At 44.6% G+C, this 18,348-nt stretch overlaps 1 protein-coding gene and 1 long non-coding RNA gene across 2 annotated transcripts in view; one reads left to right on the top strand and one right to left on the bottom strand.

The window, feature by feature from the left end:
• NEMP2 (nuclear envelope integral membrane protein 2) overlaps nt 1-11,319 on the bottom strand; it is a 27,790-nt gene extending 16,471 nt beyond the window's left edge. The window contains exon 1 of the mRNA XM_035572544.1: nt 11,286-11,319. Coding sequence (XP_035428437.1) covers nt 11,286-11,304 — 19 coding nt within the window. The 5' untranslated portion in view covers nt 11,305-11,319. The remainder of the gene's footprint in view (nt 1-11,285) is intronic.
• Nucleotides 888-18,348, top strand: LOC118261649 (uncharacterized). Its single transcript, XR_004782433.2, has 3 exons — nt 888-1,053; nt 3,446-3,579; nt 18,246-18,348. It is a non-coding gene; the product is annotated as an uncharacterized LOC118261649 (long non-coding RNA).

Genomic DNA, 18,348 nt, shown 5'->3' with positions numbered 1-18,348 from the left:
CTTCAGCTTTCCCACGTAGTCAGAATAACACAATACCTATACGTGCCTAAGCGTATTTCTGGTTTTTTTTTGCTTTCATTTACTCGGGATGAAGAGCTACTCTGTTGCCTTTTAAATAGTTTCATATGTTTTGGTGGCTTCTGTTGAATGTTTATTCCAGTAATGCAAATAATTTGTGTTCCATAAGTGCCCTCACAAACAATGCAATTTATTATCAGGTACATTATGTTGTCTTTTTATTTGATGTAAATGGTCTCTTAGAGTTAAAATTAGACAGAAGAGCCATTTGAGACTATTTTGTTCATCTCCAGCTGTTTTTTCAGGAGTGCATTAGTTTGAAGTATTTCACTGGCAAAATATTGAGTTATTTTTTGGGGAGCAAAACTATCTACAAAAGATAAGTATAGCTACTTATTTTTTCCAGTAGTTTTATGGTAATCTCTATTTTATTTGACACATATAGATACTGAGCTAGGTACTGCTCTACTAGGGATATTTATCTCTCCTAAACTGCTCTAGGCAGTAGATAATCTTTTACGATCTTTCTTCAGGCTAAACTTATAAATGAACAATGGAAATGGTGTTTGAAAGGTTACCCGTGTCATATTTTACTGATTAGGCAAAAGGGCCTTATTTTTTCATTATGCTGTTATTTTTTCCTCTTTTTTTCTTAAACCTTTGCATGTTTAATCTGAGTGCAGGGCACTTACTGTAGCCACCCATGCTTTCAAAAACCAAAGTGCCAGAACACGTGTTTTGCTGTTATATCACTGGTGGGGGGGGTCAGGCAATCCAAGGCAATCCCAGTGTTTTTAGATAAACCACTCTGAGTAACGCAGCTCTTTCCGTTTTGTGTGACTTCTGACTTACGCAGCCTTCCTGGCATTTAACCCTGCGTTCGTTGGACGCTCACTTTCCCATCGATCTCAAAAGGACCTCTAGGTCAGAAGGGAGGAGAGCTCAGCCTGCTGATGGCAGAGTGTTTGTGGGAGGATGTATCTGCAGTTTCTGGAAACATGGTACTTCGCTCTGCCTTCAGCCAAGTATTTTGGTGTAAGTTCATTGATCCCATTGATGTTATTCCTGATGTACACAACAGTAAGCAAATTCAGCTCCAGGCTTCTGCTAAGTAGCAGTGGGCATTAAATATTTATCTAGTTTATTTTTAGCACGCCAAGTGTAGCTATATTTGTAGCAAGGAAGCAGCGATATAAATCTTACTGGACTCCTCCTTTGCTTTGCATCTGCAATAGGAAGGCAGTTTGGGTTTGTTTGTTGTTGTGTGTTTTTTTTTTGTGGTTGTTTTTTTTTTTGTCTCGGAGCTCTTATTAGTGATGTTAAATTTGCTCTGATTAATATATTATAGATTTTTTTTCAATCACCTCTTAACTCCCATGTTTAAACTGAATGGATCTTGTTACTTATCTAAAGGAGCACTGAAACAGCCTAAGGAAATAAGAGCCATAGCCATTTCAGTTACTTCACATACCACCCTGCAAAGCATTTCCAATTCCCACTGATACCACAGTCCAGAAAATTACTTACTGCTCCACAAAAATAGCTTTTCTGCCCATCTCCTCTACAAGCAGAGACTTGTCTCATATGAGGGGAAAATGTTAAGAGCGCATTCATGACCCAAGCAGCTGTAGGAAAGCAAAGCCTTTTTAACTAAAGCTTTTGAGAGTAAAATCTGAGCCTCTTTTAAAATGCAATTTAAATAAGGTGACTTGTAGCAGAAGTCCCTGTACCCTAAGTGTATTCACTTGTGAACTGCCCTTCCCAGCTTCCTTATCTGAGGCCCTGGGTGCTCTTTGCACGAAGTTTGATACAGTGCTGGCTCAGACCCTAGGGAAATGACCAGTTCCTGCACCAAGACCGTGTGCAGGCACGTGAGCAGCTTGGCACAGGGAAGTCACGTTCACTGAAGGGCCTCACCCCTGTGACAGGGCATACACCAAGGCACAAAGCACAGTGCTGGAGCTGAGCATATCCCCAGGACATGCTGCAGCCACCGAGTCCCAAAATAAGCAGTCTGCTGCTACGCTGATGGTGCGGAGCAAGGAGCCAATGATCCTTGAACCAATTATCAGATTTTTAGCCTCTTTCATTCCCAACTCTTACTGCAGAGCTAGAAGGAGATTGGGGTAACAAAGTAATAGCAATTGATTTGGTCTTAGAGCAGCTGTGAGCATGCCCTGAGATGGTGTGTAGGCATTAATACCTTCCATGGAGGACGGTCCCGATACTACAAGAAAGTTCATGGGCAGAGACCATTAGAGCAAACATTTTGAAAGCTGCCTGTATGTTTTAAGGACATCTAGCACACAGAACAGATAAAAAAACAGACTTACAGTTGGTTATCTGCTTACTAGCAAAGCCCTAAAATAAAACATCTCCTCTGAGGAACTTTTGCTCGATATAGGACAGGCAGATGGCCGCGCTGATGTGAGGGAGCCCACGTTTGTGCTGTGTGGTGGGGGAAAGGCAATTCCTCTGAAAAGACACGTGAAGGATAAACTAGGCTGGTGGCTGGAAATGTTGGAAAACAGCATGTGGTAGGATGGCATGGCTCAGAAATGAGCACTTTGGGCTCTTGCGCCACTGGTTTACATGCAGCTCTCAGCTCAGTAGTTACCCAAATCTATTACTTCCTTTTGATTATGCAGATGGTCTGCAGTAAATAGATCCTAGCCCAGAGATCAATTGCTAAATAATCACAGCACAAAAGCCAAGCGCTACTACCTATGTTGGGATCCCAACTGGTAGGCTCAGAAATGTGTCCAGGACTTCGATGGGAGCTGGAGAGTCCTCACCACACAGAGGCAGAAAGGCAAGTCGTGGTCTTGCAGGGCCACTTCTCTTGCTGCATCTGTCCGGTAGGGAAACAGGACTCACCCATTGTCATGAACTGTAAAACATCCTTTCAAATCACTGAGTTTGATTTAAAAACAGATCTTGAAAGCCTGGAAGGGAAGGAGAACTGACAGATAAAGTGAATCTCGTGTGTCTGCTATTAAAATTCACGGGACGTGATATGCAAGGAGGCCATGGGAACAGTGTGTTGTTTGTGGATAAGTGTATGTGTGTCTCTGTCTCATGCTTTCGGTTTTATATTCATATTAACTGTCGTTGCTTGTTACTACGTTTATGTAGTAGCCTCTAGTAATTGTTCTGGGGCTTGACAAAGCACTCTTGGAAAAATGAATTGCTAGCAGTATTAAACAAATGTGAAGAGAATTACTCTCTTTCCAATGAATCTTCATTTCCTGAAATTAAATTTTAGCCCTGGTATGCCCAACTACATTCATGATTAATCTCTGTGCTGTCAGAGGAGCTTGTCAAGCTCTTTTAGATCAAGGGAGGTTGTTAAGAAGATTCTGACCATGTCTTCCTATCACTTTGTAACCACACTTCTGCAGTTACTGGTGTGCCATTGTACCTGCAGGGGAAAACCAAGGACTTTGGATAAGCCAGGTGCAAGTTTGGATGTCACCTCTTCCTAACTGTGACTGCCCAGAAGCCAGGAACAGCAATATACTGCCTCAGGTCCTTCGTGTTAATGCTCTGGGCATGACTACAGTAAGTTGTCAATGGTCAGTTCTTTTATGGGTTCCTTCTTGGGAGGCTTCACTTCATAAAATGCTCCCATTAAATTTAGAAGATGGTAGCCTGCCTCAGCCAAGGTGTCAAGGACAGAAGAACTCAAGAGAATGGCTTCTGTAACCCTGTGTGTCACAGCCCAGCACTTTGTGTTTGAAGCAGTCGTCACTGGTTTTAACAAAGCAGGTGTTGAGCAAGAAAGGGCAACCTGAGCCATGCTAATATCGAAAAGGCCCAGAACAGACAACCCTTCTTAAAACTTCTGGGGACAATACAAAGGTAGCCTGTGGTTTTCATCTGCCGTTTGAGCCATTGAGTTTTTGGGTGTCTTGCTGCTTCCTATTTTCTTTTCTGTGCATGCTCAGACTGGTCCAGCTCAGGCTGTCTGTTCTTAACACACCCTTAACGAAGCATTTGCAAACTCTGTAACACTTCTGCTCTTTCAGAGCCTTTTCGTTTTCAGTTGTTCACTGCTTCTTTCCACAGCCTGCCTTTGCTTACCTGCACATCTCAGTACTCCTTTACCTCTCTCCCCCATAAAAAAAAATCCCAGGTTTGCCATTCCCATTATTAGTAAAATATGCCAGTTTGGCATTCATCCCCTCCACTCCCAGTACTCCTGGCTTCTTAAAATTTCTTCCTTTCCTGCTTTCAGACACAGTCCTCCTCCATTAAAAAGTTTCTTAGCCTGCTCAGGGTGCTTTAATAATAGGTGGATCTGAGAAAAAGAAGAGTTTGTCTCTTTCAGGTTTGAAGTAAAATACTTAGCATATTTTATGACAGCGAGCATATATCTTGATACAAATGCATCTCCAGACAGGCTGTTAAATTACTTTTTTTTCTTCCCTCATCAAGAATTTTTTGACTACTGCATTTTTTCCCTGCCTAAATGTAAACATGGGAGAGACTAGGAAAAAAGGGCTATCGAGTGGTTAGGTGGAAATACGCGAGTAGCTTTGCATGATTAATGGCTTTACCTTAAGTGTTGCACATAGGCAACTTACCAGTATCTTTCCCTAAAACAAGGTGATTAAAGGGCTATCCTGTGTAAATACTGAGGAGCAAAGGACAGCAATGCACGTCTAAGCCCCTAGGTAGGGAGAGCCAGGATGTACAGTCATTTTGCCCCCGCTAGTCACAGCCGCTCTTGCCGACACTTGAGGAATGCAGGATGTGCCTCAAATAGAGCTTTACAAATATTCTCTGCTGCAGTCATTTCAGCCATTCCTGGTATTAATATTAGCTCTCACTGACAACAGCTGGGGATTTTAGTGACAGCGACTGCAGAAGAGTATAAATGTGGGTTGTTTTTTTTTGTTTTTTTCCCCCCCCCTCTTTCATGCCAGCTGAAAAGTGAACATCAGACTCCCTATACTGACTCAGATGAAAGGTTGAACAAGCCCAGGCTCCTGTCTCTGGCAGTGGCCAGAGAAGCTTAAAGAAAGCATAGAAGAACAAAACAAGCATAAAATAATCCTTTCCCTACTCCATCCTCCCCACAAAGTGAATCTTTTCAGTTCTGGCACCTATCCTGATGAGATAAGGAAGAATAGCTTAAAGAATCCAGTGGCAAGGAGGGGAGGGAGGTGCTCCCTTCAAAGTACTGGCAGGTTTTTGTTTTCTGATCCAGTGCCAAATGCTACAGTGGTACTTGCCAAATGCCCTTGACATGGTGCTTGTCCGAGGGCTTTACAGCATTACACCATGCTGTCTGTGCTGCGCTGCTTCTGCTGAAGTCTGTGGGATTCCTCTCGTGCTGAAACTACTAATCGTGAAAACCCAGCTTGTTTGGACATTAGTGTGCATCTCTGGAGCACGAAGAACAGGAGATCCCTGCCCATGCTGTTAGCGGGACAAGCAGCTGGTAAGAGATGTATTTTTTCCTTGTCTGGCTGAGACTGGAGAACACGTATGCTGCACAGGTGGGCATCCTGGTTTACAGAGCTGTCACAGAGAGCTGGGAATCGAGACCACGCTCTGAAAGGTAGGGCAGATGCTGTGCTCATCTAAGGACTCCTGGACAATCCCACCTCAGGATTAGGTCTGCGCAAAATGATGGAGGCACAAGTGTGATTCCTGAGGGGAAAAAACACATCAACTTTTTAAGCTCTTAATTTTAAAAGCGACACAGTCTGGAAGCATCAGCATTTGTTCTGTCTCATTAAACCTCAAGCCTGAGTTCCCAGAACAGTTTTTCCAGAGGAAAGCTTCCATAGGCAGGTGTTTCTTGCCAGCTGATCTGGACCTTCAGCAGTTCCTAGCTCCAAGCAAGCTTCCTCAGCAGAGGGACGCGCCGCAGCACCGCTAAGCTTGCAAACGCCGTTCGCTACTTCAAAGAAGTTAAAAGTACCAAACACACCAGCAGACCTTGCCAGCTCCATAAGCCAAGCAAACTGCAGTTTAAGGAGGTCAGAAAGAACTCAGACACACCTGGAAATACTCATAAAGCTCTCGAGCCTAATCACTGTTGCTCAAGGTGTCCGGGAGCTCTGCAAACATTTGAACAACGTGTGTGAGCCAGACAGGTGTGGCTTCAGCAGCTCCGATGGCCAAAGGAACCCAGCAGGCCAGGAGCACTCGTCCATTTCTTAATTCGTTTGGGCCAGGATCAGCTCAGAGACCATCCTGCTCTGCAGGCAGGTGACCGCTGCTTGTGCTGTGGCTCTACTCCTCCCCATCCTGTGCACCCTGCCCGCTGTTGGGAACAGCACCTTCCAGCCCACATTCTCTAGCCTGATCTCCCTTGGCCATAGGACACCTGTAAAAGATGTTAATTTTGGAGAAAGATGGGGCGCAGCCGTCCTGGAGAATGAGATGCTTTTAAAGCATCTTTAAGTGACTGAGGCTTGCAACGCTCCAAATAGTTGGCTGTTGTTATGTAGGCATATATGTCTCTGTGAATGTTTCCCGTTGTTGGTTTTACTTCCCAGCTGGGCATTCAGGCCGGGTGTTACCTCAGTTTCTTTCGGTGTGAGTCAGCACCACAGTTTTGAGAGATGATGGCTACATCTACTGAAAATGGAGGCTTGAAACGTTCACAGAAGAACAGCGGAAATCAAAATATTGTGATGGGACTAACAATTATGTGCACAGAAACTGGTAACGAAAGCAGAAACAGAGGTAGGGTTTCTTAGCTGTGGGGATAACACGGCCCAGAGCTCCTCTGGGGCTGTCTGCAGGAATCAGCATGATTTGGGTGCGTCATTTAGGGGGAAAAGCAGGAAGCAAGCTGAATCAAAAATAATAACAATAATGCTAGAACCCATCATGGTACGCTCCGGCTGGATCTCTTTTGCTACGAGAAAGCAATGTTTAGAGACACTAATGCTATTGTACTCGTTAATTCCGAGGTGTTTTCTATAGATATTTCTTGATAGCTGCTGTCCCAGGGGGAAAGACAATAGCTATTGTATTTGCTTAAGACAGTGCTCCAGAATTTCAGCAGCTGGGGTAAAAATAGGAGCACGGAGACTGAACACAAGTAACGTCCTGTTGCAGCAGAAGGGTGGGATGCACAGGGGGTCACTGCACTCCGTTAATTCGAAGGATAATTAACCATGAAGCTTTGAACTCTTACTTAAATGGCTAATGTCCTAAGGATGCTCAGAAATGGAGCGTGGTTGCCACTGTTGTGCTGTGGCTGGCTGCCTGGCCCAGGGGAACCTGCTTTCGGGGGCATCCGCACCAGCCAGCGCTGCTTCTGCGAGCCTGCTCGAAAAGAGTTTCCCTTCCTCCTGAGAAATGCTGACGAGATTGTAATTGTTTCGGTGATTCTGACACGGAGCCTGTTCAAAAACCCAGCTGCAGAGCGGTGGTATTATAAATACTGTGCAGTTATTGTTCTTAGTAGTGTCATTTTCAGCATTACTAACAGCCTGTGCAGACCGTGCTGTGCGTCGCTCGGTGCTTCTCTGAAGTGATGTTCTCAGGGCAAGGTTTTCTCGCTCCCCCGATGCTGTAATGCACCACACTTTTTCCAGTGCAGAGGCAGCGTCCTGTGCTCGCTCTGTACTGGCATTTTCAGGAAAGAACATTTCCCGTTCTTGGCTGAAATAATTCATTTTCTGTGGGAGCTGCGTGCTTTTGGTGTGTTAGTGGCAGAACATCAGACTAGAACCAGGTTCTCTACTTAACTGGCTCCAGAAGAGCGGCTATGATCACTAACCACATATTTTTTAACAACTTGTAGACTGTGGGGAAGTTGAACAACACCTTAGCAAATAAGTTATTTTACATTTAAGACTTGTGCTTTTCCAGCCGGTCCTCTGTGCTGCCACATGCTGAAACTGGACCTACTGGTGTGGAGTGGGGCGTGGTGCTCACAGCTGCAGGACCCCGCCTGACTTTTGGTGCTGTTTGCTGTTACCATACCTGAAATGAGATGATGCTCATCACAACTGTGAGTGAACCTCGATCCGATGTCCTTCGGAGTAAGGCAAGGATCAGTGTTTGTGTTATTCTGATCCTGATGGGCCTGTTTTATTCTGTTTGTCTAGAGTAAGGATAACTTTCATGTTGATTTTCGGCAATTCTGTGCTGGGCAGCAGTTTTTCACAGCAGTGGCTCCTGACGGTGAGGCTGGCCCAGCTGGTGAGGTGTGAGCTGTGCGTACTGCGGGGGGATCTGAAGGGAATAAACTGCAAGATCTGCACGGGCTGCATGGGCTCCAGCCTCCTGGGACTGTCCTGCAGCGACAGAGGGTTGGAGAGCATCACTGGAGAGCTTGGTCCTGTTATCAGTGCTGCTGAAAGAGGTCATAGAGCATCTCGGAGGAGCTGCCTGGGGCAGAGAAAAGGCAGAATGGGCATGGCGGCTATGTCAGGACTAGGAGGGAGAGGGCGAGGCAATGCAGTGCCAGCGTGGATGGGATACGAGTGAGCAGGACTTAAGAAGCCTTGGTTTGGCTGCCGGTCCTCCCAAGTGCAGCTTGGCTACAAAATGGTGCACCTTTGGCAGCTAGGAGCTGTGATTTCTTCCTTAAGCTGGTATATTCCATGCAACAGAAACTCTGTTAACTCCTTTAGTGACAGTTTGTAGCACACATCCTGGCTGTTTAATTGGATTTATCATGGCTATTGGGAGCATAAATGTGTTTACAGATTTGTTGTGAAAGCTTTTTAGTCTGTTTTTCTCATAGCAAGTCAACTTCCATGTGGTGCAATTATGTTCAAGATGTTCCCTGTAGCACTGGAGTAATGTCAATTATATTGTGTGTGCATATTGTTCTTCAAAAGGATTTCATCCGAGGCACAATGCGCCGTGTCAGAAGAAGGGAGTCTTGGTTTTTATTAAGAGAGGCGTGCTAAGCTCAAAACACAGGAAATTCTGTCAAATCCTCTCATCTTATTAGAGAGAAATGCTTGTCTCTGTCTACTGAAACGTGAAACTTTTCCCCATTAACTCCCCTCCTGCAACATCTAGCTCTGCCAGAACTCAGTCCGTCCATCTACAGTTTTCCCTGCTTGTAGTGCAGCCCAGTGCAACCTTTTCAGCGTTGGAAGTTTGCAGCAAACGGTGAGACATTTCAGAGAGGAGTCGGGGCGAAGAAAAGAGGACTTTCATTTGGTTTGAAAGGTTTTGTAGCTCTTGTTTGGTTCATCACCCCGTGTAGTTCAGCCTGGAAACTTCCCGTGTGCTTGATGTGGTCGTGCTCAGAAGGACTCTGAAGAAGCCAAAGTTTGTGATTCCCTAATAACGTCGTGGTGGAGAGCAGTAAAGCAGTGGCTGTAACAACTGCTCTGTGCTGTAGGTGCAGAAGGAAATGGGGCGTGCTATCCGTGGGGCTGGATGGGGCAGTGCCACCCAGGGCTGTCCCTGGGCCCCAGCACCAAACGCGGCTGGAGGAAGCTTTCTAGCCTGAGAAAGAGCTGAGGCACTTCTGTAGGAAATAAGAAGCTGTTCTCTGCTGCTCGTTCCTCGATCTGGTGGCTGAACCCATTCCTGGCCTCGTGTGGCTGCTGGAGGCTCTGAGGTCCCGCAGGGCTCGCTAGGTGGGGTGGGAGCAGGACCAGGCGTCAGCCCCTGGTGCCCCAGCTTTGCCTATCACGTCTCTGTCACCAGAGCTGTCTGAGGAGTGTGCTCCACCTCACAAAAAGGCGGCTGAAGCATCTCAGCAAGGAGAAAGCAGGCAGGTGGAGGAGAGCAGGCTCCCATGAGCAAAATCACCACCTGCCAGCACTCCTCTGGGGACAGCCTCGCATGGCTGGAGCCCAGCGGGTACCAGCAGGAGCAAGACACAGTAAAAGTTCACGTTGGCTTCTTACAGGAGTGGTAGTAAGAGGATGTGGAGCTGTGTGGCTGCTGCAGAGGGGACGTTTTGGTCCTGGACCCGCAGTTGGATGTCAGGGGCTCCACCAAGCAGTGTTGCACCAAGGATGAAGCTGGCCCCTAATGCTCATTCTTGAAGTGTTGTGTTGTGTTTTTTTTTCCACTTAGGTAACAACGCGATTTCCTCTCTGATGACAGTTCAGATATTAAATGTCACATCTGCCTAATACTTTCATTCTTAACTACAACAAGCTTTCCCAGTGCTTCTAAAGCAGACATTTGTGGTACGTTTCCCAGCTGAACGATACTCAGAAACCAAAATTTGTTCTGTAACCCTTTATTATTGTTGTTGTTGTTAGTAGTGAGTCTTGTACGGGGATTACTCAGAGCAGCAGCACAACAATTCTCCCTAACGTGGGAAAAGTCAGGGTTTTCAGATGCCACCATTTTGAGCCTGTAACCTGTATTTCAGTAGCAGGTTTTCTTGTTCAAAGTTGCACTGAAGAACAATTTCCAGGGACTTTCCTCTCTTCTCTGTCCACAAGGATGCAGCTACCTGCCCTTCTGTCTTAAGCGCTAAAGAGATGAGGGAGCAGGATAAAGGACACAAGCAAATGAGAGCTACGTGGGAAGGAAAATCCATATTGCAATTGTTTGATAAAAATGCAAGGGATTGCTGGCAATCGTGTTTTTGGTGGCCCTATGCAGATTCACATCGGCTGTGAATCTGGGCCAAGAAACTGAGAGTACAGCTGTGACCATGTATGCACAAGCTTCAGCTGATCTTTCTCATTGGTTTAGTATATCTAAATCTGCAGGTGTACTTTGCCAACTGAAAACTTTGGCCTTGATTTATTTCTTTTTTAAAGTCTGAAGGTTTGTACAAGTATATAAGAGTGTACCCAAGAATGCAGAAACCTTTGCGTGTGCGCTTAATCAGGTAGATATTTGCCAGGCTTTCTAGAGCAGTTTAATGTACTTTCAGAAGAGGGAAGAAAAGGAAAAAAAAAAAGCATCTTTAAAAAGCACAAAATATACTCTGTGTACTCTATGGAAGCTCAGGGTCCAGGTCATTTTACAGAATTCAAGTTTTTGCTATGCTTCAATCCAGTTAAAAAGCCCGAAAGATGAGCCATTTTAAAGTACTTCACAAGACCCATGAGTCATGCAAAATCCTATCACATTTTTCCCTCTGCTGGAAATCACAGAAGTTGTGAATGGTAAACGAGCTATTAAATCATAGATAAAGAATGCTGCAGGATGGGTTGGTAAAAAAAAAAAAAATACATATATATATATATATATAATTAAATAATAATTTAAAAAAGAAAAAACAACAACCAAACACATAGTTTTAATCTAGCTTCTAATTCTCTGGGCATGAATTCAACAGGTAAGATTGAAATATCACAGCTTACCCTCAAAAAGGAGTGGCATGCAGCTGTATCCTTTGGAGAGCTGCTATTCCTTTTCTTGTTTTCTTTACTGCTCCAGGCATACAAAGATTTTAATACTTCTCCTTTATCTAGCACAGTTAATTTCCCCGCCCTATACCAGCTGAACTTCTCCAGCAGGTATGTTTGGGGGATTGTGGACCCAAGCTTTCATCTGCTCCCAAGTCTTCTGCGAACAAAATTGAGCATTTGTGATCCCACAGAACTGTCTCCTGGCCCAGCTGCTGCTCCGGTAGGCAGGGGAGAGGCGACGCAGTGTCCATACGCTCACATCTACAAGTGCAGCTCCGTTGGGTGGTGACCTAGTGGTTCCCCCAGCACAGGCCAGCTTACACTGGTGGCCATCCAAGGAGGAGACTCCTGAACACGTGCAGATGGATTGCACGGTGAATAAGAATTTGGGAAACACTGTTTTTTGCACTCAGTAAATCATACAGGAGCAACCTGATTTACAAGAGCTTTGCTGCCTTCAGGTCTGCGCTCCCAATAAATCACAGCTCTGCCCAGTGTCAAAATTCAGAGACTATCAACTGTCTGACATGCACAGTTAAATCCTGATTGAACAAAACATATGCTTGGAAATGAGAGGCCAGCTTTGAAGTCTGACCTATGAATTCTTTGAATCAAAAGGAGATTATGGCATATTGTGCTCTTAACACAATTGCTGAGCAATTACAGTAATAAGTTAGTAATAAGCTTTCTACGTGCTATCTTTTAAGGTGAAGAGGAGGGATTAGGTTCAGGTATATAGAAAGAGACAGCAAATCTAAAATCCATGTAGACCAGAAAATCTAACCTCTATTATCCTTCTTATCTAGTCTAGCTCTTTGCAATAGTTTTTGACTTCAGAAATTGATTGTGAGGATATCTATATCCCCTAGATATTTTTATTACTAGAATAAAGCCTACCTGAAACTACTGCTTGGATCCATAGATAAGTGGTGCAGTGGCCTTCCATTATTATTGGTTTTTTTTCGATACTTATGTCTTATTCCACTGTAATTGTTAGGATTCTTCTCCTTTTAGTTTCTTTTCCCTGAAACACTGTGGTCAGATTTCCCAGATCTTGCATTCTTTGTTGACCAGAAATTTCTAAAGGCTGAAATAGAAACAAAGGAAAATGCTAGGCAAGGGGCTTTGTGACCATAAGCCATAAAAGCACTTTATCAGACAGGAAGTCTCACTTCCTATTTCAGTCTCCATTTTTCAGGCACGTATTCCAGGTCAGAACCTTTGGCGCATATAGGATAATAATTAGGATAATAATAAGATAAACATTTGCCTTTTTTTTTTTTTTGCCAGTGTACTGTGAAAAGATTGAGGGAAACAGTTATGTTTCTACACATACATGGTTCAAATCTAAATGATTAAACTGTTTTTTAGCTGAGGGAAAATAGTGTAGTTTAGTAACTTTGCTTGTTGCATAGAGAGAAACAGTTATGCTTCTCAACAGACTGAAACAGTCTCACTATTAAATAGATTTCTGATGATTTCAAGCTACTTTTTCATGTTTCCATTTTCACGCATTTTTTTCCTCTCTCATAGTCACTTTATCCTCTCTTTAACAAATTCCTGCTTGAGAAAAATAGAATGGAAGAAAAGTAACCAAAATCACCCTAAGTAAGAATTGCACGTGGTATTTTCAGTGACATCTTAGAGCTACATCATTGCCATCAGACACATGATGGACAGCAGGGAACGCAAAACCCTGCTCCTCAGTGGGGAGAAAGCAGTGCTTACCAAGCATGGCTGGTCCTCTTTTAGCATCTTTTAGTGGTTGCTCTATAGCCTAATCCACTGCTCTTTGCAATGGAAAGGCAGCAGGCTGGCAGCAAGCTTTGGGCATTCTGCTTCTTTGTTATTCCCCACCACTGTGTTGGATCTGCCATCTGATCTTCCTTTTAGTAGCACGCGTGAGAGGCCAGTAACACCGTTGACAATGTCCTAGGTAAAGCTAAACGTGTCCTGTTCTCAGATGGTTGCAAAATTCCCAAGTTGAACCTCCACTGTAATTGAGCTGAGATACTCATTTATTGTAAAATTACTTTCATGTATGCTAACTTAATGAGCTAGGTATTGCCAGTGCTATAAATAGGTCTGAATGTAGATAAGGCCTATGGAATGAACAAAATGGCTCATTCCCACAAAAACGTCATCTGTTGTCAAAAATATCTGACATGTAACATCTCTCTAGCTCTTTCTTGTGGAGTAAGAGCAGACCTGCTTAACGTGCTTCTGAGGTAGGGGCTCTAGTGAGGGATTGCAATGTCTTGTGTAGGGAGGATGCGGATGTAAGACTTCTGAAAACAGGTACAAAGTTGCATTGATTTTAAAATATTAACTTAAGGTAAATACGTGACATGAAAAATTTAATCCAAATGATTAAAGTTTAGCAAGATCAAAGCATCTCAAAAGAGGGTGTCATTACAGGAAATGTTAGGTAACAGATGAAACTCTCAGCCCTGCTAGTAATCATCACATTAAGATGGATCAACACCTTAACAAGATCCTGTATTATTCTGTCTTTGAAAAGCTGGCAGCTTATTTTGAAAACAAAAAGGCCTGTACAGCAAGTGTTGGAATGAACCTTGCAGCGATCCACATATTACTCAAATGTGACCGCGTGCTTTCTGCTTTGTTTCTCAGCAAACCCCTCTGAAAAGGTCGTGCGTGTATTTTATTTCACTGCATGTCTGTGACCTTTCTCACTGATGTCGAGCTTGCACAGAGGAAAGCAAGCCACGGTCTTGACTTCTGTTTCTTTGTTACTTTCTGGTTTTGGTCTGTTAAACCCTGTGTCTCGCGTGTCTGTCTCAGCTACCAGTTGCCTTCTGACAGACACAGAAATCACGAGGCTAATCTTTATTCCAGTTCGTGCAGCTGTCACTTGTGCCCTCTGAGGCACCCAACCTGGGCCTTCCAGCAGAAGACAACTTTTGCTGCCCTACCTCAAGGAAGCAGCTAGAAGAAAATGATGGCAGAACACCTTACTCTAAATCAACAGCAGCTGTAATGTGGTGTAAGCTTAGAGGGTTTTGCTTTGCCCCAAGCACGAGAGGTCTTTAAGGACTGGAGGAAGAAAAGTTGCTCTTCATCTGTCTGTCAGCAGCACCAGGATAACTCAAGCACAGGTCAGAGCCCCGTGGTGCTGGATGCTGTTGACAAGACAACCCCCATGTTAGGAGATAAGAGGATGCTGTGTGGAGTTAGCAGATGGTGGGATCAGTTTGAGGAGTAGATACATTTACAGAGTTTTGCAGAAAAAAATAAAATCGTACTTTCCTAAGGAAAGAGTGACTTGTTGGCTTCATGGCAGGAGTGCCTTTGACAGCAAGATGTCTGCTTTATACCTTTGGACAGATTTCTTTCCACAGGAAGAGCACTCTTTCTGGAATGTCAAATGCACATGCTTGGTTATCATGCGGTAGATTGTTCCCATGCTTTCTTGTCACGACGGTGCTGGGCTAAGAAAGCTGCAGATCAAAAGCTTTACAGAGCGGTACGGCTAAATTGTTTCTTCTTTCATCATCCATTTAAAAAAAAGTAATGGAAGATGAGAAGCTGCCCACTTCAGGTTTGTATGCGAATAATTATAGGACAAGGCAACAGCAAGGTGCTTTCTGAAAGATGAGTAAATGGTTGGGCCTCTTCAGGAAATCTGTGGTAAGCAGGTCATTCAAAAATAACTTTCTGAGGCTATGGGAAGTGGGTGAAATGAAGTTAAAAAAGAGCTACTGAAGAGAGGAAAATGCTGATGAAAGAGAGTGTTTTATCTGATATCAGAAACTGTTGGTTTTCATTCTGATCCTGTTGTTTTTTTTTTCTTTAGGTAGCTTTTAGAGTGCCCTTAAGTTGTCTCAAAAGGTTATTAATTTTCCACTGGCATCAGAAAGGCTGAAATGATATTTGCAATGAAAGTAAGTGACTCCGTTGAGGTTTTCGCACCCACAGCTCCAGACTAACTGGAAATGCATTTAATAAATCTAAAAATTGATACCTCTCAGCCCTTCTTGCTCCAGGGCGGTCAGCAGTGGCTCTGTCAGTTGGACCAGAACAGCGCCACGGTATGTGCCCCACAAGGGGCATACATGTGGAAAAGCTAAGCTGTCCAGAATGAATGCCAGCTCTGAAGAGCTCTGGACAAGGTCTGAAGCAGACTGAAGCAGTGAATGCTAATCCAGAACTGAGACCTGCCATGAACAGGGGATTGCTTCAGTCACTATGGGAGGACTGCAGCAGCCACGTGGTGATGCTGAGTGAACCTTCCTAGCAATCAGAAAACTCACACTGGTTCGTGCTCCTGGGGAAGTAATGTCATCTCGGTAATGTCTAAGACATCGAAGCCTATTCCTGGTGAAAGCTGGTGTGGAAATCAGTAATGAAGACCACAACAGGTAGTCATGTGCGGAGCCAGAAGTTGGACTTGATTACCCTTGTGGGTCCCTCCCAGGTCAGGATATTCTATGATTCTATGAATAACAGCTGCAATATAAGGTATGCTGTCATCTATACAAAATCTACTTCATTCCAGTTTATCTGGAAGCAAAAGCATCAGTAAAAGGGCAGTGATAGGGACTGAAAGCCATATGCTGAAAGCCAGGCTGTTTCCTAGGGTCCTTTTGAAGGTTTTATTGCTGGTTGGAAATAGATCATAAGGTCTATAACACTTGTCATCACTACTTTATCCTCGTTTTGTGATTTTCTTCATGTGTAGAGAGAACCATTTGCAATTTAAATCGGTGCTAGATATTGTCAATATAAAAAAAATAAAAATGGGCATGCTACATGGACGAAAGAGCTCTTAGAAGATGGACAAATCAGCACAGGGGACGAAAGGATAATACCAGCAAAGTATGTGTATGTACACACACCCCTATAGACAGTTATATCTCAACTGTACAGAAGTGTTCCCTGCCTCACCATTGGTTACTAACTTGCTGTTTTCTTTCCAGAAAGAAAATCCTTGACAGAATTTAAGCGATGAGTAATGACTCCATTTTCTTCCCTCCTAGCTGCCAGGCAGGCACATACGTGGGTCCCCCATTGGCCAACAAAATGTGAACATTTTAACCTTTTCTTGTTGTCCTGCGCCTGCCCTGTCACTTGGTGCTTTTGCAGCGTTTTCCCCCTTTAGCCAGGTCTACTTCTCTCAGTAAGCAGGGCAACTGTATTTACAAGAAGCAAGAAAACACTTCACTGATAACAGCAGCATGCGTCTGGGGAGAATGTCAGCGCTTCAACCAGAGTCTTGCTGTTCCCTTGGCGTTGTCATTGCTGGATCCTCTGCCCTTCCTTACAAGTGGGTTTGAGGAGGTGGTTGTTTTGGCTGGAATTAGAGAGGCACAGGTGGTATCACCAGCTGTAAATTGGAGGAGGCACTTCCTGATTATGACCACTGCCTACACGTAAATCACTGCCAAGAGAGGAGCTGGGAAGCATAGAAGCCTTCTCCTTACTTGGAAAGAGGGCCTGGAGTGTAATCAGAACTCCCCTCTTCTGCAGCTTTTTCACCTGTGGGCTTCAGGGTTCTTTGTGAGCGCTTGGCTTCCCAAATGCTGTGACATGGAAAATCCTTATCCGTGTTTGACAGAAGGACAGACTGAGGCATTGAGCATTTAAGCTCATGCACTTACCATTTGGGTACTCAAGTCCCTACAAAGCACTAGGAGCTCAGGAGACACAAGTACAGGGTGCACTGGGGAGTCAGGACGTAGATTCAGGTGTCTGCTCAACCACGCCGAAACATCCCCTACGAGTGGTGAATAACCCCTGGATCTCTGTCAGGTCAAGATTTTGCCCTCTGGCTTTCCATGTTTGTGGCGAGAGGCTTGTCCAAAGCTGCAGTGAGCGCTAACCTGGGGTCTCTGGCAAGGAGTTTGGGTGCTGGTTTTGGAGGGCACTGCTGCACAGGTTGGCAGAGTGCTGCTCTCAGGTGCCAGCACACCCAGCCAGGTGTACTTATGTGCTTTCATTGCCAGGTTGAGTATTTTTTAATTTTTTTTTTTAATTACTGTCTGGTGCTCACTTCTCTACCTAATCACCTGCACATAATGAAGGCCTCTGCTGCTGGCCCTGACTTGCTTTGTCTGCAGGAAATTTGGGGTGCCATGTCTCCTCATCTGCCTCCTGCTGAAAACTGATTCTTTGGGGTGATCGCTCAGCCCGTTGTGGGCTCATGGTCTTGGTTTTGGGGTACTTTTTCCCTTTTAACCCATTGTGTCCTAAATGTGGGTCCACTGCATGTACAGATGGAGAACAGCGAATGAGGGAGAGGTGTTGCAGAACCAACCCACCAATGTGTGCCGCTCACCCACACACATGGGGAGAGGGAAAGATTAAAAGATTAAAGTTACAAACTAAAAACCGCCCCAGGCTACCGCTGAGATCTGAGTGACTGCCTGCGAAGCCAAACTCCCACTCTGGAGGTGCCGCGCCACGCTCGCTGTCACTCACTCCACACTTGCTTTCTCCTGCCATTCCTTCCTGCCGCTGGCTTCGCTATTTTTACAGACCCCAAAATTAAATAATAATTTAGTTTGGCTACAAAGAAGGGTCCTGAGCAACTCCTGGGCATCGCCTGGGGGCTCATGGGGGTAGTTTTCCACCCCTCATTGCACTCCTGGACGTCTGGACCCTGGAGACTCCTCTGGCAGCCTTCTCCTGTGCCTCATTTGCCCACATCACAACCAGTTTCGGTTCAGTTGCGGCCCAGGACTGGCGTGGGAGGGACGGCAATTTGCAGCCGTTAGAATTTCGGTACCAGTGTGGGGAAGTTTGTAAGGTCTTTAATGCTTTCCCTTCCCTCCAGAGAGATGTCATGCAAGCCTTATCCTATCAAGCTTACAATGAAGTATGCCTACAATTTTATATTCCTTCCTGCCATTTGTTAGTGTTTTCTCACATTTTTTTCCATATCTTCACTAGGAATGGATGAAGCATGGCCATTTTGGTTTTATGGCTGAACGGCACAGAAGTAAAACTGAGGCCTGGGCTCTCCCAAACAGATATTAGTGTTGCACCTGTGTTG

The sequence above is a fragment of the Cygnus atratus genome, chromosome 6 (genome assembly GCF_013377495.2).
Source record: "Cygnus atratus isolate AKBS03 ecotype Queensland, Australia chromosome 6, CAtr_DNAZoo_HiC_assembly, whole genome shotgun sequence".
Lineage (NCBI taxonomy): Eukaryota > Metazoa > Chordata > Aves > Anseriformes > Anatidae > Cygnus > Cygnus atratus.
Note: the sequence above shows the minus strand (reverse complement) of the source record. Positions and strands in the feature narration are given on the sequence as shown.